We start from the raw sequence: 20274 nt of genomic DNA, 5'->3' as shown, positions 1-20274 counted from the left end.
AGCCACACAGAGCTGAGCAGAGCCACACAGAGCTGGTAGGCGGCGGCCCAGAATGCAACACGGTACAGATTTCAGAACCAAAGACAGGGAAGTGAAATTATCTGCTAGGCAGGGGTTTAGAAGGCAAAATGGTACAAGGACAGAATAGTCAAATTAACAAATGGAGCAAACCTCTGATCTGCTCGAGGCCTAGCCTGGCCCGCCCTCCTGGGGCCCAGGGGGAGAAGGGCAGCTGCAGAGGGGGCAGAGAGGGGCGAGGCCGGAAGGAAGGAAGGAAGATCCCCCGCAGGCAGCCAGTGCAGCCCCCCCCCAACCCAGGCTCTCGGTGCTCCCCCAGGCAGAGCCCCCCCCCCGCAAAAAAGCGGCCTGGCCGCCCCATTCTGCCGCCTCCGGATTGGGGCCCAGGGCAGCCCCATGTGGAGGCCATGGCAGTAGTCCAGTCTGGAGGCGACTGTGCCATGGATGACTGTTCCAACTGCCCTACCCGCCGAAGTGTCTGTGTTTGTGGGGGGGGGGGGGAAGCCCCTCGTTTCTTTGCAGCCCCCCAAGACAGGAAGCATCCCAGAGTAGCAGGAGGAGCAACCAGCCCCACGGAAGAAGAGCCGAGGGGGGAGGAAGGAGCAGCCCCCCCCTTTCCTTCAGTTCCCCTTTGAAACTATCCCCCCCCCGTGTTAATGGGAGGCTGTTTGCTCAACTTTGCCTTGGCTCCGCCTGCTTTTCCTGGAGGACACTGAAGACCCCGCCCCTTCAACTGCTGCCCCCTCCACAGACATTATCCTCCAGTTTCATCTTTCCGTGCAAAGTTGCTTCTGAGAAAGGCTTCTTCTATCGAAAACCCTCTAACACCTTGAATTTAACAAACCCCCCCCCCCCCTGTACTTTGGAAGCCCCTCCCCATTTGCTTGCGGAGCCTTCAGGGGCCCGTCCGCGACTGAGCGGAGCCTCCCGAGAGCAAGATAAGCAATCTTCCCGAACAGGACTAGTTCTGGTGTCTTCTGCCTGGAGACTGATGATGCTGCAGCAGAGGGAATCCTCATTGGTGCTCCTCTGTGCCTGGGCCCCGCCCCCGCCCCAGGACTGAGGGCAAAAGGTCCCCTGCAGGGAACAGACCAAGTTTGCAAGCAAAGCTGCAAGGGGGGTATTCTCTGGGGCAGCCATGGGGCAGGGCCTGACCCTACTGGGGGTGTTGTTGGTGCTGCTGGGGCCACCCCCGGTCCATGGGACAGAGAGGAGACTCCGCACGCCCCGTAAGCAGAACTCTTTTGGGGGGAAGGGGAGGGAAGAATGTGGGGGGCTTGGAGAGACTGCTGGGGCCCCCCTGGTCCGTGGAGGGGGATGGAAAATGAGCCCCCCCTAAGTGGAGCAGGGGGGCGTGGAGAGATGGGCCCCTCCCCCTCACCATGGGGAGAGGACCCTCTTTCTGGCCCCGGGGAGGGGGCTGCAGAGTCCTCCCTCTTGCCCTGGCAGGGACTGGACTCACTTCATCCCCCCCCCCTCGATTCTCCCCAGAGGGGCCCCCAGCTGGCCTTTCCTTGCTCTCCTCCCTGCTCTCCTCCCTCTGAAACAGACCCTCAGTCCGACACAGGCGAATCCTGTCTGCTCAGAGGGGCAGCGGCTCTCCGGGGTCTCAGGAGGGGTTTTTCCCGTCACCCCCCCCCCCTCCTGATCTTTGGAGCTGAGGATAGACGGAACCCAGGACCTTCTGCCTGCCAAGCAGATGATGATGAATGAGTTGGGTTTTTTTTAATGCCCTGCTTGTTTCTGCCTTCGCCTTCCCTTCCTCTCCGCCCAAGAGGCACCTTCTGAGGGAGGGGGGGCTGAGAGAGTCCTGAGAGAACTGGGACTGGCCCAAGGGCACCCAGCCAGCTGCCTGTGGAGGAGGAGGAGATCAAACCCGGTTCTCCAAATCATAGTGGGCAGCTCTTAACCTTGACACCCCACGCTGGCTCTCTCCCACTGGCCACAGCCCATCCCCTGGAACTCCCTGCCACTGGAGCCCAGGGGGGAAGAAGCCAGAAGCCTCCAGCCCCGAACAGCCCCTGGCAGGCACTCCCCGGGCAGCCCTGAGGGCCGATCAGGAGAAGGTTATGGACCCCCCGCCCCCCCTCTGTTCCAGTCCCTCCTCTGCCCTAGAGGCTCCCGGGGTAATCTTGGGCAAGTTGCTCTCTCTCTCTCGGCCTGGCCTACCTCTCAGGGGTGTCGTTGCGATAAAACAGAAGAGGGAGGAGGAGGGAAGCCGCCTGGGGTCACCCCTGGGGTGGAAAGTGGGGTGCAGGGGTTTGTTTGTTGCCCCCTTCAGCAAAACTGATAAAGATCCCCGCCTCCCCGGCTGCGTCTACAGGATTGTTTTAAATCATCATAATCAGAAGAGAGGATCCGAGCTCCCCCGCCCAGTTGTCCAAAGCGGGGGAGGGGGGGGGTTGTGAGGGGTTCATGACTGCAGGAGGGACTGCCTAGGAGAAAGAATGGGGGCAGGAGAGGGAAAGGGGGCTCTGAAATTGACCCCCTCAGCATACAGGCACAAAGACACCTATTTCCCTCTCTGCCTTCTCTTGATCTTCTCAGTTAGAAATCGTCTCCCCCTTGGAGAAGAGAGCCCCGTGGCGCAGAGTGGTAAAGCTGCAGTATTGCAGTCCTAAGCTCTGCTCACGACCTGAGTTCGATTCCCCGCGGAAGCTGGGTTTTCAGGTAGCCGGCTCGAGGCTGACTCAGCCTTCCGTCCTTCCGAGGTCGGTCAAATGAGGGCCCAGCTTGCTTGGGGGAAACTGTAGGGGGATGAGGGAGTTGTAGGCAAAAAAACATCTGGAGAGCTGCAATTGGCCACGCCTGGTGGAGATGAATGGGGAAGGCAATGGCAAACCACTCCGTAAAAAGTCTGCCCTGAAAAGGTGTGAAAGCAACATCACCTCAGAGTGGGAAACGACTGGTGCTTGCACAGGGGACCTTTCCTTTCCCTTTTTCCCCTTGGAGAGCAGTTGCTCTGCCCGGAGACTGATGACGCTGTGTCAGCTTGAATTCTCATTGCGAGTCTGGTAGCGGCTGTCCAGGGGTGGGGGGGGGGGGGTGCCTGGCTGTCCTTTGTGGGGCAGGCGGGGGGGGGGGCGGGGGCGCCAGAAGGGAGCTGATGGGGAACTGCCCCCCTCCCCCCGTTGCAAAAATCCCTGGGGCTCCGCGCTGCGGGGAAAGGGCTGCTTTTCTTTTATTGCACCGGTGCCTCGCCTTCCCCTCGGGGTTGATGGAGAGACCCCGCCCAAGAGATTTGGGGGGGGGGGGGTCGTCTCCAGAGCAGCCGGCGGGGGGGCAGGAGGGGGGGTTGGGGGGCATCTCCTCACCGGGCCCTGCTCCCCCCCCCCCCCCCTGTCTCCGCAGCCCCCCATTTCCTGGCCCAGCAGAAATGCGAGTGCCGCTTCGCCAACGGGACCGCAGGGGAGGTCCGGCTCCTGGACAGGTACTTCTACGGGCGGCAGGAGATCGCGGGCTTCGACAGCCGCCGCGGCTGGTACGAGGCCGTCACCGAGCTGGGCGAGCCCACAGCCCAAGACTGGAACAGCCAGAAGGAGGTGATGGACTACCTGCGGGTCCAGATGGACCTCTTCTGCCGCTACAACTACGAGGCCCTCCAGCAGCGGTTCTTCGCCGCCAGCACAGGTGAGCTGGGGGGAGAGAAGGGGCGGAGCCAGGGGTGGGGCTCCGGAGGGAGGGGCGCCCTGTCCCTCCTTCCTCTGCCCCCCCTTCAGGGCTCCCTGCCAGAGGAAGTCTGGGGTCTGGGGGGGGGGGATGGAGAAGAGACGGCAGGCTCCCCCCTGTGCCCCCCACTCCTCCAGCCCTCTAGCTTGCAGCCCCAGACCCCTGCAGGAGCCTCCGGACTTATCCTGGACACCCCCCCATCTCAGACATCTGGGTCTCAGGAGGGCAGGAGAGATTCCCCCAGGCTGGGGGTCCCAAGGCCCCAGAGACCCAAGGGGTTGTGTCCCTCCTTGTGGGGTCTCCTCCATCCCCATCTCTGTCACTCTCCGGTGGGGGCTTAGAAATGGTTTCAGTTCGTTGAAATTGATCTTCTTTTAAATGGCTTTCTCTCTGTCTGGGGGCTTTTCAGGCTGAGCTTTAAATCAAATCCAGTTAGACCAAACGAAGCGGGGGCTGCAGGAGATGGACGCCTCATTTGGTGCTCTGCTTCCTCCGCCCCCTTCAGCCAAAGGAAGAAGCAGCCTGAGCTCTTCAATGCCCGTCTCTGGCAGGGGAAGGCAGGAGGCGAGCAAGGCGGGGCCAGCTGGGAAGGACTCTGAATACATCCCGGGTCTTTCTGCCGGAGCTCCTGAGGGTCCTGCCGGGGAGGAGAGCAGAAGGAAGCAGCCACATGGCCACAGAACAAGCCCCCCAATCGCAGGAGGAGAGTTTGACCTCCCTGCTTAATAAAATGGAGCAGAAGCTGATGGGCAACATGTCAGCTCTTCTTTGCCACTTTTAAAGCAACTGACTGCATTAAAAACATCAATACAAACCATTGCACAAAAAGCAGACTCAGCATATGACATAAGCACTAACTTACAAAATGGCTACCAGGCTCTTAAATCAGAAAATGAAGGCTTGCAGTCCAGAGTCTTAGCCTTGGAAGCCTCTTCACGAAAAACTCACCTTAAATTCCGGGGCTTCCATGAGTCTTTGGCCCCAGTCTCGGAACTCTCTACATTTCTAACACGGTGGCTTACTCATGAGTTGGAGAAATGTTGGAGAAACGTCGACTGCGGGGTGATATAATGGAGGTTTACGAGATAATGAAGGGGATGGAGAAAGTAGAGAAAGAAGTCCTTTTCTCCCTTTCTCACAATGCAAGAACTCGTGGGCATTCAATGAAATTGCTGAGCAGTCGGGTTAAAACGGATAAAAGGAAGTCCTTCTTCACCCAAAGGGTGATTAACATGTGGAATTCACTGCCACTGGAGGTGGTGGCGGCTGCAAGCATAGCCAGCTTCAAGAGGGGATTGGATAAAAATATGGAGCAGAGGTCCATCAGTGGCTGTTAGCCACAGTATATATATATATGTGTGTGTGTGTGTGTGTGTGTGTATACACACACAAACACATATTGGCCGCTGTGTGACACAGAGTGTTGGACTGGATGGGCCATTGGCCTGGTCCAACATGGTTTCTCTTATGTTCTTATGTGACACAGAGTGTTGGACTGGATGGGCCACTGGCCTGATCCAACAGGGCTTCTCTTATGTTCTTATGTGACACAGAGTGTTGGACTGGATGGGCCATTGGCCTGATCCAACATGGTATCTCTTATGTTCTTATGTGACACAGAGTGCTGGACTGGGTGGGCCATTGGCCTGATCCAACATGGCTTCTGTTATGTTCTTATGTGACACAGAGTGCTGGACTGGGTGGGCCATTGGCCTGATCCAACATGGCTTCTCTTATGTTCTTATGAGTGTTGGACTGAATGGGCCATTGGCCTGACCCAACAGGGCTTCTCTTATGTTCTTATGTAATACCGAGTGTTGGACTGGATGGGCCATTGGCCTGATCCAACAGGGCTTCTCTTATGTTCTTATGTAATACCGAATGTTGGACTGGATGGGCCACTGGCCTGATCCAACAGGGCTTCTCTTATGTTCTTATGTTAAAATTGGAGGTGAGGGCAGCTCCTTTAGTAGCAACTGCCTACGGACTGTGCTCTGCGCACTATAATAAAAGATGTGGTCCAAGGGACATTCTGGCTGTGATGCCCGACTCTCCCATGAGAAAAACAGTCCCTGATGCTGCCAGATCCCGGGTTCTTTGTCATTTAAAGGCTCTGCTGTAGCTGTCTTCCCAGATCTCCCTCCTGACGTTCTTAGTAAACGAAGAGATTTGAAACCCATTGCAGAGGCTCTGCGACATGCACGCGTTCCTTATCGCTGGAAGGATCTAGTCAAAATACCAGGAGTCCACAAGGAAGGCACGCACGTATAATGCTGATGCCTGGGAATCTGGGAGACTCCTTCAGAATCTCCACCTGCCGATGCCTGCTGATTTTGGGAAGTCAGCCTCTAAGCGTAAAGGAGAACGGCCACCTTCTCCAGCAATAGATAAAAAAGTCTCGATTATTCAACTTTAAACTGTGTTGCTTTTGTGATACTACAATAGCATTAAGTGCCTCTTTCTGTATGATTACAATGCTTGACGTTCAGGTTGCTTGTTATCGATATTTATAATGAATATTTGGGTTTGAGGGGAGGAGGGGGAGGACTATTATTATTGCTCCTAGTTTCTACTTCCTTTGAAAAGTCTTTGAACATAAATTCCTATGTTTTTGTGTGTGTAGAGGTGGGTGGGTGTGGGTATACGTTTGATTTTTACTCTAATTAACTGGTGGGGGAAATAATAAATAAAATACATAATTCTAGATAGTACGTTTTAATACTAACATTTAAATATATAACAATAATTAGTTCTGCATTTGTATATTTATTTTTCCCCCAGTGTTGTGAGTTTTATTTAAGGTTGTAGATAGTAGTTCTCGAACTTCGTAATACTCTTCACAGTTTTTAAGATTTTATCTCTTTGTCTGAAAAGCCATTTCTGTACATTAAACTTTTGCATTCTCTTTATATAAAAACTTAAATATTTAAAGTATTCCTTAATTTTATTAATAATCTAGATATCAACTGTATAACTTATTGATTCATAAAACTGCTTAGAAAATTATAGTGTGGTTAATTCTTAGAATTTGATAATTATTATTTATTAAAATAAGTTACGGGATATATAAGTTACGGAGTAAAATCAATTTTAATCAGGTCACTAATTTACAGTTTGTGAATTAATTCTTATACTGAATTCCATGTGCTCTTCACATATTTACTAGTAAATATAGAGTTGATATGTTTTCCATAAAATGCATTGTAATAGCAAGTTAGATAGAACTACTGTATTAATATTTCGTGTACTTATAGAGTATTTCTAAACTAAGGTTTAACTTGCTGTCTGACTCACCCCAAATCTAGTCCTTTATTTTGATCGAAGCCTCATCCATTAATTCTTTCATTTATTTAATTTATATAGATAGTTAGATATGTGTATTAATTTTTAATTAAATATTTATTTTATCCTTTTGATTCTTCATTTATTATTTCTAATATTATTATTATTAGTATTATTATTATTATCCTCTACTGTATTTTTGTAATCCTGCTTTTCCCAAGTTCCCTGCTATTCCCTGTTATTGCAACCCTACAATGAATTCTTCAAGACAGTCCCAGTGTGAATGTATCTCATTCTTTGAAGATAACGACTCTGAATGTTAATGGGCTTCACAGCCCTATCCAACAAAAGTGGATTTTAACAACAAACCTCATGCTGATATTGTATTTCTTCAGGAGACACACCTGCATTCAAGCTCGTCCCCCCTTTTAAAAACATCGTGGCTTCAACAACAATTCCATGCCAATGGATCATCGAAATCCAGAGGAGTTTCAATTTTGCTCTCAAAAAGTGTTCCGTTTCAACACAAAGCAGTTTAAAAGGATCCACTTAGCCGGTACCTCTTCCTTAAAGGACTTTTGGGTGACAACGTGTATACCCTAGCTACTGTGTGTGCTCCCAATGATAATCAGGTAAGATTTATTGACAACATTTTCACATCTCTGCAATCCTTTCAGGAAGGTGACATAATTCTTGGGGGAGACTTAAATCTGATTGTTGACTATGGGCTTGATAGATCTACTACACCAAACCGAGGCAACAAGAAATCTCTGCTCACACATTCGTCAGCACTTCTGGAAGAAGCTCATCTTTTAGATGTTTGGAGGCATTTACACCCATCAGAAAAGAATTAGACCGACTACTCACTGAGACACGGTGTATACACTCCGATTGACTACATCATCACTTCAAAAACTATGGCTTGTAAAATAGTGGAAGCTCATATTGGTAACATAATGTGGTCTGATCATGCATGGGTATCTTGTATGATGCTTACAGATAATGATTCTCCTCAGGCAAGGTCATGGTCTCTTGATAAATCACTACATTACTCAACATACTATACAAATGAATTGGAATTAAATGTCAAACAATATCTCTCAGAAAATGCTAAAGAAGATACTACATTGGCTATGCGTTGGGATGCTCTTAAGGCAGTTCTGCATGGAAAATCTATCTCATTGTCATCTCATCTTAAAAGGCAAAAGCAAACAGTGGTCACAGATCTTAAAGACAAAATGAAATGACTGGAAGATCTTCATAAAAGTAGAGGAAGTAAAAAGATATATAGAGACTTATGGAATACCCGCAGATTTTTAGAATCAATCGAATGCTCTCAAATTAGTAAGAATTTGGTTTATATAAAACAGAAACCTTGGAGGCACTCTCCCAAATCCCTAAGACTCTTATCATGGAGAGTGAACGATTACTTCAATTCGAGATGCCAATGGCCTCTGGTACCACACAGCAGTTTGTGGATGCAAACCCGCTTCTTCCCCGTCTGACATGCTAGCAACTGTATTCTGCTGAAGAGGAAATTCCTTGGCAGCTACTAGCCATGGTAGTGAAGTGGAACCTCCATGGGCAGAGATGGCCTCCTCTGAGCTCCAGAGGCTGTGGAGAACTAAGGGGAGAAGAAGACCTCCTTCTTGAGAGCTTCTTGGGAGCTTCCCAGAGGCCAGAGGTGACCTTCCAGCAGGAGCCAAAGGAGGATTTAGGGATCCCCTTGAGAGTTTTCCAAGGTATTTCCAGAGATCTCTTCAGCAGGAGCAGCAAGTCCAAGGTCTCCGCTGTCGAAAAGCATTTCCGGAGAGTTCAGACTGACCCAGCAGGTGCTTCTGTGGGAGTCTTCAGGTGGATTCTTATCCCAGGCTGGGTGGGGATCTGATCCTGCAAACCAACAACTAGAGATTGTGTGTTGAGAGAGGTGCATTTGTGTGTCTTTTTGTGCAGCGACAAGAATATGAGTTAGTGGATCCTTGACTACTGTGGTGGTGGGAGAGGTCAAGAGATTGTGTCTTTAGAAATACATCAGCTGCAGGTGTGAGAAAGTCCTCCTCTTCTCCATATGTTTGTGTTCTCCTGGTTCTCCTCCATCTCTGCAATTGTCCCCTCTTTCCCCCTCACTTCCAGCTGAGCCCCTGGTGAAGATCTCCCCCACCAAGGGAGACCCCCTGGCCCACCACACCCTCCTGATCTGCACCGCGGCAGGATATTATCCCCCTGGGATTGACATCAAGTGGCTGAAGAACGGGCAGGAGCAGACACAGGGGGTGGGATACGATGATGAGATCCAAAACGCAGACTGGACCTACCAGTACCAGGCGATGCTGGAGACGGTGCCTCAGCGGGGAGACGTCTATGCCTGCCAGGTGGAGCACAAAAGTGTGAAGGAACCCATCTCCGTGCAGTGGGGTAAGAGAATTACGGGCTCCCCTCTTCTCCCCTCTCCCTTGAAGGGAGTTCCAAAGACTTATGTCAAGCGACTCCCCGCACTTCTCAAGGACTCCCCTCTTCCATGAAGGAGCCAGAGAACCTCAAAAGAAAATAGCATTGGGAAAAGTGCAGAATAGGGCAAGCAAAATGATTCAGGGGATGAAACACCTTCCCCATCAGGAAAGGTTAAAGAGGTCAGGGCTCTATAGCTTGGAGAAACCTCGACTGAGGAATGACAAGATAAAGGTTGAGAATATTATTAAGGAGAAAGTAGAAAAAGATCCTTCCCCCCTTTCTCACAGTATAAGAACTAGTGGGGTCCCAATGAAATTAATGAGATTTGGAACAGATCAAAGGAAGCACTTCTTCAACCAAAGAGTCATTAACCCACGGAATTCACTGTTGCAGGAAGTGGTGGTGGCTACAAGCACAGAGAGCTTCAAGGGGGGATTGGATAAACATATGGAGCAGAGGTCCACCAGTGGCTATTAGGAGGAAGCAGAGGGACCCCATTGCGGTGTCAGGGTGCCCACCAAGAACCCTCCTATTGGCTGCCGAATGTTTTCAGAAAGTGGGGTGGGGGTGAAACTTCAAGGGAATGTTGTTTCCGTGGCAGCTCCCCCCACCCCCTCCCAGGCTGGGTTGGATTCCTTCTCACTCTTTCTCCTTTTAAAAAGGGGCCTGATTCTCCCTGTGAAATCTGAGGGCTGAAAGGCCGAATCTGGCCCTGATCCGCCTTCTCCCAGGGGCTCCCTCCTTCTCTCCCCACAGAGCCACAGACGTCGGACTCTGCCAAGAGCAAACTGTGGACGGGGGCCGTGGGGGCCGTTCTGGGGCTGGTGTTTGTGGCCGTGGGGCTTTATCTGTACCTGAAGAGCAGGAAAGGTGAGGGGCTGGAGGGGAGGGTGGGGGGTGGGCCACTATCTCCCCCTTCTGCTCTGGGATCTGTCCATCCTTGGCCTGAGTTGAGAGGGAGAAATGTGGGGACCCAAAGGAAAAGCTTTAGGAAATGAGCAGTTAAATTGTGGAATTCTCTGCCACTGGACATAGCGATGTCTTGTGAGCACAGATGGCTTTTGAACAGAGGGTGAGACCACCAGCCACAGTGGCTCAAAGGAACCTCCATCTCCAGAGGCAGCAGACTTCTGATGTCCAATGCTGGCAGTCAGGATCTCTCTCCCCACTCTGGTGGTCCTCTGAAGCCTCTGGTTGGTCCCTGTGTGAGGCAGGAGGCTGGACTAGAGGGGCCCTCACAGGTGTGATCCAGCAAGGCTCTCCTGATGTTCATAGGAAGGCCTCACCCTCTCTGCCCTGATGCTCTTTCTTTCTCTCTTTCTCTCTCTCTTTCTCTCTTTCTCTCTTTCTTTCTTTCTTTCTTTCTTTCTTTCTTTCTTTCTTTCTTTCTTTCTTTCTTTCTTTCTTTCTTCCTTCCTTCCTTCCTTCCTTCCTTCCTTCCTTCCTTCCTTCCTTCCTTCCTTCCTTCCTTCCTTCGACTTTTATCCTGCCCTCTCCGCAAGTGGACTCAGGGCAGCTAACAATCAGTTCAAACATCTACAATTACAATTTTAAAATGATAAAATAGAGTTTAAAACACATGTTATGGTGGTGTTTGCCCTCCAGAGCAATTGATTGGTCACTGTGTGAGGCAGGAGGCTGGGCTAGATGGACCCTTAGTGGCCTGACCCTGCAGGGCCTTTTCCCTGCTGGCTCCCACCCTGTGGAGTGGGCTCCCTGGCTGGAGATTTGTAGAAGGCACAGTCAGGCCTGCTTCTTTGCCAGGCTCGGGAGGGGAGGCAAACAGCCGGCATCTGGAGAGCAGCAGATTTGAGTGACATGATCTGAATCTTGAATGCATCATGTTTTAATTCTTGCTGTGAGCCATTTTGGCCCCACAGGAAAGGTGGGGTATAAATATGACAAATAAATAAAGGAAATCTTTCTCTTGCAGCGACTCCCCTGCCGCCCCCCACAGGTAAGAGTCTCTCTGCTCCTTTTCTCCCCCCCCCCCCCATTAACCCACTCCGAGACTGTGGGCAGAGGGCAAAAGCCAGAAACCCCCCTGCAGTAGGAAGAGTAGCAGACCAATCCCAGATTACAGAAGCCACAAGACACACAAACATTCCCCCCCCCCTTGCTGGTTTTTGTGCCTGTGGATTTCTTCTCCCTTCCCCTAAACAGCTGTCCAAAGTAGCCCAGTAAAGATGGAAAGAGCCGGACAATGTCAGTGGCGATGAAGAAGAAGAAGAAGAAGAAGAAGAAGAAGAAGAAGAAGAAGAAGAAGAAGAAGAAGAAGAAGAAGAAGAAGAAGAAGAAGAAGAAGAAGAAGAAGAAGATGATATTGGCTTTATATCCCGCCCTCCACTCCGAAGAGTCTCAGAGCGGCTTACAATATCCTTTACCTTCCTCCCCCACAACAGACACCCTGTGAGGTGGGTGGGGCTGGAGAGGGCTCTCACAGCAGCTGCCCTTTCAAGGACAACCTCTGCCAGAGCTATGGCTGACCCAAGGCCATGCTAGCAGGTGCAAGTGGAGGAGTGGGGAATCAAACCCGGTTCTCCCAGATAAGAGTCCACACACTTAACCACTACACCAAACTGGCTCTCCACTGTGGAAAGTCCATTGTGACAGGAGTGGAAAGTCCAGAACCCTTTCCTCCAAGTGGAATCTGCTCCAAGTCCGTGATTTGTGGAGACCCGGAAGGGTGGGCATGCTGTGATCCAGGGGGGGCCAAACTGTGGCTCTTTCACACATATTGTGTGGTTCTCCAAGCCCCCACCCCCCTTTTGGCCAGCGTGGAGAATAAATGTTGCCCTTTCAATCAATTCCGAAGCCAAGCCAGCCAGTGCCTTTGAGAATGCATTTGAAGTTAAAGTTGCTTTCTTTGCACCTCAACCTGTGCTGTGTCTTCTATGTGGCTCTTATGTGAAGCAGATTTGGCCCCCCCTGCTGTGGTGTCTGTGTTGTGGGCGGGATTTTTGGGGCTCGGGTGAGGTCAGAAGATCCTGCCCCCCTCTCTGGGGATTGACTTTTGGCTTCTGATGGTTCTCCTCCCTCTTTCCTGGCAGGGCTCCTCGGTTAACCCTTCCTGCCCCAGGATCCTGCTGGCTGGAGAAACGTTTCCTACAACCGAGGCCCTCTTTCCTTTCCGCGGAGGAAGCAAAATGCATGGAGAAAAGGACTTCTCCCACCCAGCACTGTTCCCCCAAGCTGGCTTGTTCCGTGTTTCTCTGATACTACGTGTGGGAAGGGAGTCCTCCTGCTAGGGGTGTGTGTGTGTGAGACTGTCCCCTCCTTCCTCCCCAGACAGGGTTGCCAACTCCACCCTCGGATATTCCTGCGTCTTTGGGGGTAGATCCTGCGGTGAGTGGAGTTAGGGGAGGAGGGCAGAGCCACTTCAGCAGAACTGAATGACATCAAGGTGACCCTCTAAAGCAGCCATTTCCTGCAGGGGGGCTGGTTTCTGTACTGCGGATATCAGTGGTCATTCCAGGGGATCTCCAGGCACCACCTGGAGGTTGGCAACCCTCTGCAAACAGCTGCAGCAATGGGGTGGCCTTCTTCCCACCAGCTGGAAGGCAGGGCTGGGGGGCTGCTGTGGGGTCTTCACTTTGGGCAAAGGGCTCTTTGTCTGCAGCCTTCATGCGGGTTTCTCAACCATCTCACCTGAAGCAGGGTCTGCATCTGGGGCTCAATTCCTCTTCTCCTTTCTTTGGGCCAGGCTGCGGCTCAGATTCCTGCCCTCCTCTCTCTGGAGTCGCTAAAGGCTCCAAATCCAGCCAGGTCATTCCTAAAGAGGGGCTGAGAGCGGGTGTGCAAAGTGGATCAGTGCTTTGTCAACCTGTAGTTTCCAGATTTCCTCTTGCTCCTTAACCTTGGCTCACCTTTACTGGAAGAACCGTCTAATAAACATTAGAACAAACTCTTTCCTGGAGCTCCGTCTGTGACTCTCTGAGCCTCCTCAGAGTGGCCTTTTGCAGGGTGGCCCCTTCAGAAGGCTTCGCTCAGATGATGGAAGCTGTTGTGTGTGTGGGGGGGGAATGAAGTCATGGGGGGAGGAGTGGGGGCTTCAAGGACATCCCAGGCTTCTTAGCTGATAAAGAGTAGCTTGAACTAAGCCCAACAACTTGTTGTGAACCAAAGTTGTGTCTGCAGAATTATTATTATTATTATTATTATTATTATTATTATTATTATTATTATTATTATTATTATTATTATTAATTTTTATTTGTATCCCGCCCTCCCTGCCTAGGCAGGCTCAGGGCGGCTAACAACATTCAATAGGACATAATAGAAATACAAGAATAAGAGGAATGTTGCAACCCAACTGGGTTTGGGAAGGAGCAGCCCAGAAAGGCCACAACTGCAAAGGGGGAGGGGGGGAGTCGTGCTCAAGAGGGAGGGAGGGGGGCCTCATCCTGCAGGGGGGGGAGGGCTGGGGTTCTCCCCCCCCCCCCCTGGAGGCTCCCCCTTCCTGCTCAGGGGTTTAGCATCACCAAAGTTCCCTCTAAGCTGCAGAGTCCGGTAAGCAAAAATTCTCCTTTGTGCACTGCTGGGATTGAAGTTGTGAGTTGCTGTGTAAGGTCTTGTGCTCTGGGGCCCTCCTTCCTGAGCGAAGACACAAATGTGTGAGCTGAAGGCTCAAATTCTGTGAGCTGGCTCGCGCTCACTCAGCTTCGGGGGAACAGGGAGCGTCACTGCTGGGGTGGGGGGGGGGAATGAGCCTCTGGGATGGGGCCAGCAGCAGCATCTCCCTTTCCTTTTCGCTTTCCTTGGGGGAGCAGGGAAAGGTGTGGAGGGGGCTGCTGGGCGGAAAGGAAGCATTTGCGGGGGTGGGGGGGATTCTGCCTCATGGCGGGAGGGGAGGGTTTGGGAGGCAGCCGAGTCCCAGGGATTTTTTTTTTTGGGGGGGGGGGTATCTCTCTGTATTTTCCCCCCGCCCAGCTGTCCAAGAGATTCCTCTGGCAGAATCCTGATCAAGACTCCGCCTCAGGGGCAGGATGCAAATTGGGGGGGGGGGGCACTCCCCCGGCACTTCCAGCTGCAGAGCCCCCCTGAGCAGCCCTGGACCTTCCCCGCAACCCCTGAGCTGTCTTCCCGGAGCCACAGCCCCCCCCCCAGCCCCTCCCAGAAAGAAGGAACCTTCTCGTCTGGAAGCCCCCCGGGCACCTGGCCCCAAAGGGAGGAGGCCTGTCCCCAGATCCGCTTCTCTGGCCCCCGAGGCTGGCCTTGCCCCCCCCCCCCAAGTCTCCTGGGAGAAGGGAGGGACTTTTGTGGCGGGGAGGGTGTTGCTGTGGAGACCCCCCCCTCTTTTGCAACCTCTGGCTTTCGGAAGGGCCTGAATCGTCCTGGTGGGGCCCAGGGCTGCCAACTTTGGGCGGGAGGATTCCTGTAGTCTTTGGGGGTGGAGCCTGGCCTGGGGAGGGTGTGGCTTGGCAAAGGGCTTGGGGAGGGCACAATTCCCAGAGCCCCCCTTCCGGAGACCGAGATTCAGGGGGCAGCCGAGAGGGTCTGCCTGAAGCAGCAGGATAAAGGCTGGAGCCGGGGGGACCCGGAAGACCCCAGAGCTGGATCCCAGCCTGGCAGCACCTCGAGCAGAACTCTGTCGCTCTCAGAGGCGCCACCGGTCTGACAGGCGCCGTTTCCCCCGCGGGGACTGAGAGAGGAAACTGCCTCGGGGCCTCCACAGGGTTTATTCCGGCCCTATCCCTCCCTCCCTCCTTTCCTTCCTCCCTCTGCCATTCATGTCTTGTGGCTCTCAGACGTCTGACGTTCATTCTATGTGGCTTTTGCATGAAGCAAGTTTGGCCACCCCTGGTATAGCAGGTAGGAGGTTACAATTTCAGCGAGTTCCCATAATAGTTCACAACCGAAGGCCGGATGGAACGGCTGGTCCTGCAGGCTTTGGGAAAGTGGGCAAGGTCCCGCCAAGCTCTGACGTCCTCTGGAAGTTGGTCCCACCAGAAGGGGGCAGCAGTAGAGAAGGCTCTGTCACCTCTCGTGTTAAGTCTTGCCTCCCTCAGCCAGAAGACATAAGAACATAAGAACATAAGACAAGCCATGTTGGATCAGGCCAATGGCCCATCAAGTCCAACACTCTTGTGTCACACAGTGGCAAAAAATTTTATATACACATACACTGTGGCTAATAGCCACTGATGGACCTGTGCTCCATATTTTTATCTAAACCCCTCTTGAAGGTGGCTATACTTGTGGCCGCCACCACCTCCTGTGGCAGTGAATTCCACATGTTAATCACCCTTTGGGTGAAGAAGTACTTCCTTTTATCCGTTTTAACCTTTCTGCTCAGCAATTTCATGGAATGCCCACGAGTTCTTGTATTGTGAGAAAGGGAGAAAAGTACCTCTTTCTCTACTTTCTCCATCCCATGCATTATCTTGTAAACCTCTATCATGTCACCCCGCAGTCGACGTTTCTCCAAGCTAAAGAGCCCTAAGCGTTTCAACCTTTCTTCATAGGGAAGGTGTTCCAGCCCTTTAATCATTCTAGTTGCCCTTCTCTGGACTTTCTCCAATGCTAGAATATCCTTTTTGAGGTGCGGCGACCAGAACTGCACACAGTACTCCAAATGATAAGACGATAAGAGATGTTGAGATCCCGATGGAAGCACCCTCTGGGGAGCTTGTGGGGAGAGGCGGTCCCTGAGGGAGACAGTTGCCCGGCCATAGAGGCCTTGAAGGCAAAAACCTGCCCTGGCAGCGCCTTGTAGCGGATCCGGGACGGGCAGCCAGCCAGTGCAGCGCCCGCAGGCCAGGCTCTCTGTGCTCCCGCAGGGAGAGCCCGGTAGCAGCCCGGCTGCCCCATTCTGCCGCTGCAGCCTCCGGATGCGGGACGGAGGCAGCCCCATGTAGAGGCCGTGGCAGTAGTCCAGACCGGAGGGGACCGCAGCGCGGATCTCAGTTGCCAGGCGGGGGCGCTCGAGCGAGGGAAACAGCTGCCTTCCCAGCCTAAGCCTCTGTGTGTGGGGGGGGGCACTCCTTTCTTTGCGGCCCCCCAAGACAGAGGAGGGATCGCAGAGGAGCAAGCAGCCCCCCGGGAGAGCAGCGGGGGGAGGGAGGAGCAGCCCCCCCCCCCAATTTCTTAAGTTCCCCTCTGGGACTTTCTCCCCCCCCCCCCTCGTGTTTGCTGAACTTCGCCTTGGCTCCGCCTGCTGTTCCCGAAGGGCCCCGAAGACCCCGCCCCTTCAGACGTTGCCCCCTCCGCAGACGTCGCCCTCCAGTTTCCTCGCTCATCTTAAAGCTGCTGGGTTGAGCAGGATAAACGCTTGTTCTGTAGAAAACCATCGAACACCTTGGATTTCACCCCCCCCCCCGGTACTTTGGAAGCCCCTCCCCATTTCTGTGCGGAGCCATCAGGGGGGCGTCCTCGACTGAGCGGAGCCTCCCCGAGAGAAAGGGGGACCCCCAGAATAGCCGCTCTCCTCTGCTGTCTTTGGAGGCTTTCTGTACAAAACTATCTTCCCAAACAGGACTAGCTGTGGCTGCTTCTGCCCGGAGACTGATGACGCTGCCCCAGAGGGAATGCTCATTGGTGCTCCTTTGTAGATGGGCCGCACCCCCCACCCCAGGACTCAGGGGCAAAAGGTCCCCCCCTCCCCCGCAAGGGACCGACGAAGTTTGCACCCAAGGCTGCAAGCGGGGTTTCCGTGGGGCAGCCATGGGGCAGGGCCTGATCCTGCTGGGGATGCTGCTGGTGGCGCTGGGGCCACCCCTGGGGGTCCTCGGATCAGAGAGGAGACTCCGCACGCCCCGTAAGCAGCAGAGCGCTCTTTTCTGGGGGGGGGGGGGGAGAGAGAATGTGGGGGGCTTGGAGAGACTTCTGGGGCCCCCCTGGTCCATGGAGGGGGAGGGAAAATGAGCCCCCCGAAGTGGAGCAGAGGGGCGTGGAGAGATGAGCCCCTTCCCCTCACCATGGGAGGGAGAACCCTCTTTCTGGCCCCGGGGAGGGGCTGCAGAGTCCTCCCTCTTGCCCTGGCAGGGACTGGACTCACTTCATCCCCCCCCCCCCCGTTTCTCCCCAGCGGGGCCCCCAGCTGGCCTTTCCTTGCCCTCCTCTCTGCTCTCCTCCCTCTGACACAGGCGAATCCTGTCTGCTCAGAGGGGCTCTCCGGGGTCTCAGGCGGGGGTCTTTCCCATCACCAGGGCTCGGTACTGGGTCCCATGCTCTTTAACTTGTTCATTAATGATTTGGAGTTGGGAGTAAGCAGTGAAGTGGCCAAGTTTGCAGATGACACTAAATTGTTCAGGGTGGTGAGAACCAGAGAGGATTGTGAGGCACTCCAAAGGGATCTGTTGAAGCTGAGTGAATGGGCATCAATGTGGCAGATGCGGTTCAATGTGGCCCTCTCTCTCGCTCTCTCGGCTTGACTTCGCGAACAAAGATTTAAGAAGGGTGCAGTAGTCCACGTCTGCTGCAGGCTCGCTGGTGGCTGACAAGACCAATGCGGGACAGGCAGGTCCGGCCACAGTGGCTGCAGGGAAAAGTCTGATTTAGGGTTGGTGCTGTAGCAGTGCGATTCTTCCTCAATCTCCTTTCGTCCTCAAGACCAGCTATGCGTGCGTTCTCAAAGGAAGAGACAGCCTGGTGGATGGTGTGCCTCCATGCTTTGCGATCTGAGGCTAGGTCAGACCACTGGTGATGGTTGATGCGACAGGTGCCAAGGGATTTCTTCAAGGAGTCCTTGTACCTCTTCTTTGGTGCCCCTCTGTTTCGATGGCCGGTGGAAAGTTCGCCATACAGGGCAATCTTGGGAAGGCGGTGGTTTTCCATCCTGGAGATATGCCCTGCCCAGCGTAGCTGTGTCTTCAACAGCAGTGCCTCGATGCTTGTAACCTCCGCCCTTTTGAGGACTTCAGTGTTGGTCACAAAGTCACTCCAGTGGATGTTGAGGATGGTGCGAAGGCAGCACTGATGAAAGCGTTCAAGGAGTCGCAGGTGATGACGGTATAAAACCCACGATTCGGAGCCGTAGATGAGGGTTGTCATCACAACCGCTTTGTAAACATTGATCTTTGTGCCTTTTTTCAGATGCTTGTTGCTCCACACTCTTTTGTGCAGTCGGCCAAATGCACGGTTTGCCTTTGCCAGCCTGTTGTCAATCTCCTTTTATTTATTTATTTATTTGGGATTTATATCCCGCCCTTCCCACAAGTGGCTCAGGGCGGCTTCCAGTAATAGATCCAACAAAATTACAGTATTTAAACATATAAAGGGATCAACATTTAAAACAGATAAAAACAGATAAAACCATAGTTATCAATAAATATTAATAAATATTGTCGATCTTGGCATCTGAGGAGATGATGCACCCCAGGTAGCTGAACTGCTGTACTGTCTTCAAAACTGATTCACCCACAGTGATGCAGGGAGGGTGATAATCTTCCTGGGGTGCAGGCTGGTGGAGAACTTCTGTCTTCCTCAGACTAACTTCTAGGCCGAATAGCTTGGCAGCCTCTGCAAAGCAGGACGTCACATGCTGCAGAGCTGATACCGAGTGGGAGACGAGTGCAGCATCATCAGCAAATAGTAGCTCTCGGATAAGTTTTTCCATTGTCTTGGAGTGAGCCTTTAGTCGCCTCAGGTTGAACAGGCTGCCATCGGTGCGATAGCGGATGTAGACACCATCGTCCTCATCTAGATCTACTGCGGCTCTTTGAAGCATCATGCTAAAGAAGATCGTAAAGAGAGTTGGCGCGAGAACGCAGCCTTGCTTTATACCTGTGCTTATTGGGAAGGGCTCCGAGAGGTCGTTGCAGTGTCTGACTTGGCCTCGCTGGTCTTCATGTAGCTGGATGATCATGCTGAGGAACCTTGGGGGACATCCTAAACGTTCCAAGATTTGCCACAGGCCTTTCCTGCTAACGGTATCGAAAGCTTTCGTAAGGTCGACAAAAGTCACATACAGAGCCTTGTTCTGTTCCCTGCATTTCTCTTGGAGCTGCCTGAGAACAAATACCATGTCGGTGGTGCTCCTGTTAGCTCTGAAGCCGCACTGGCTCTCTGGGAGGAGTTCTTCTGCAATGGTGGGCACCAGTCTGTTCAGGAGTATTCTGGCAAGGATTTTGCCTGCGATGGAGAGTAGTTGGAGCAGTCTGACTTTTCCCCTTTGTTCTTGTGTAGAGTGATGATGATTGCAATGTGGCCAAGTGCAGAGTAATGCACATTGGGGCCAAAAAACCCAGCTACAAATACAAGTTGATGCGTTGTGAACTGGCAGAGACTGACCAAGAGAGAGATCTTGAGATGGTTGTAGATAACTCACTGAAATGTCAAGACAGTGTGCGTTTGCAATAAAAAAGGCCAACGCCATGCTGGGAATTATTAAGAAGGGAATTCAAAACACATCAGCCAGTATCATAATGCCCCTGTCTAAATTGATGGTGAGGTCTCATTTGGAATACTGTGTACAATTTTGGTCACCACACCTCAAAAGGATATTATAGCACTGGAAAAAGTCCAGAAAAGGACAACTAGAATGATTAAAGGTTTGGAACACTTTCCCTATGAAGAAAGGTTGAAACGCTTGGGACTCTTTAGCTTGGAGAAACATCGAGTGCGGGGTGACATGATAGAGGTTTACAAGAGTATGCATGAGATGGAGAAAGTAGAGAAATAAGTACTTTTCTCCCTTTCTCACAATAGAAGAACTCCTGGGCATTCAATGAAATTGCTGAGCAGTCAGGTTAGAGCAGATAAAAGGAAGTCCTTCTTCACCCAAAGAGTGATTAACGTGGAATTCAGTGCCACATGAGGTGGCGGCTGCTACAAGCATAGAGAGCTTCAAGAGGGGATTAGAGGGGAGCAGAGGTCTATCAGTAGCTATTAGCAGCAGCATATTATTGGAACTGT

At 52.4% G+C, this 20274-nt stretch overlaps 2 protein-coding genes across 2 annotated transcripts in view; both read left to right on the top strand.

Moving 5' to 3' along the window:
* The first annotated feature begins 52 nt into the window (after positions 1–52).
* LOC132591056 (H-2 class II histocompatibility antigen, E-S beta chain-like) lies at positions 53–12484 on the top strand. The gene is made up of 6 exons (XM_060263938.1): positions 53–62; positions 3370–3648; positions 9103–9384; positions 10177–10290; positions 11354–11377; positions 12471–12484. The coding sequence occupies exons 1-6, from the start codon at positions 53–55 to the stop codon at positions 12482–12484; spliced, it is 723 nt and encodes a 240-aa protein (XP_060119921.1).
* A 2801-nt stretch (positions 12485–15285) lies between these two features.
* Positions 15286–20274, top strand: part of LOC132591055 (H-2 class II histocompatibility antigen, E-S beta chain-like) — a gene marked incomplete at its 3' end in the record, with an annotated part of 29957 nt that continues 24968 nt past the window's right edge. The window contains exon 1 of the mRNA XM_060263936.1: positions 15286–15317. Within this exon, the coding sequence (XP_060119919.1) occupies positions 15286–15317 (32 nt within the window). The remainder of the gene's footprint in view (positions 15318–20274) is intronic.

Source organism: Heteronotia binoei, unplaced genomic scaffold (genome assembly GCF_032191835.1).
Source record: "Heteronotia binoei isolate CCM8104 ecotype False Entrance Well unplaced genomic scaffold, APGP_CSIRO_Hbin_v1 ptg001397l, whole genome shotgun sequence".
In the NCBI taxonomy this organism is placed as follows: Eukaryota; Metazoa; Chordata; class Lepidosauria; order Squamata; family Gekkonidae; genus Heteronotia; species Heteronotia binoei.
This window is presented reverse-complemented; position numbering and strand designations above follow the sequence as displayed.

Coding starts and splice junctions, on each gene's coding strand:
- LOC132591056 (XM_060263938.1), top strand. Junction 3,649..9,102: donor GTTCTTCGCCGCCAGCACAG/GTGAGCTGGGGG, acceptor CCTCACTTCCAG/CTGAGCCCCTGGTGAAGATC. Junction 10,291..11,353: donor GTACCTGAAGAGCAGGAAAG/GTGAGGGGCTGG, acceptor TTTCTCTTGCAG/CGACTCCCCTGCCGCCCCCC.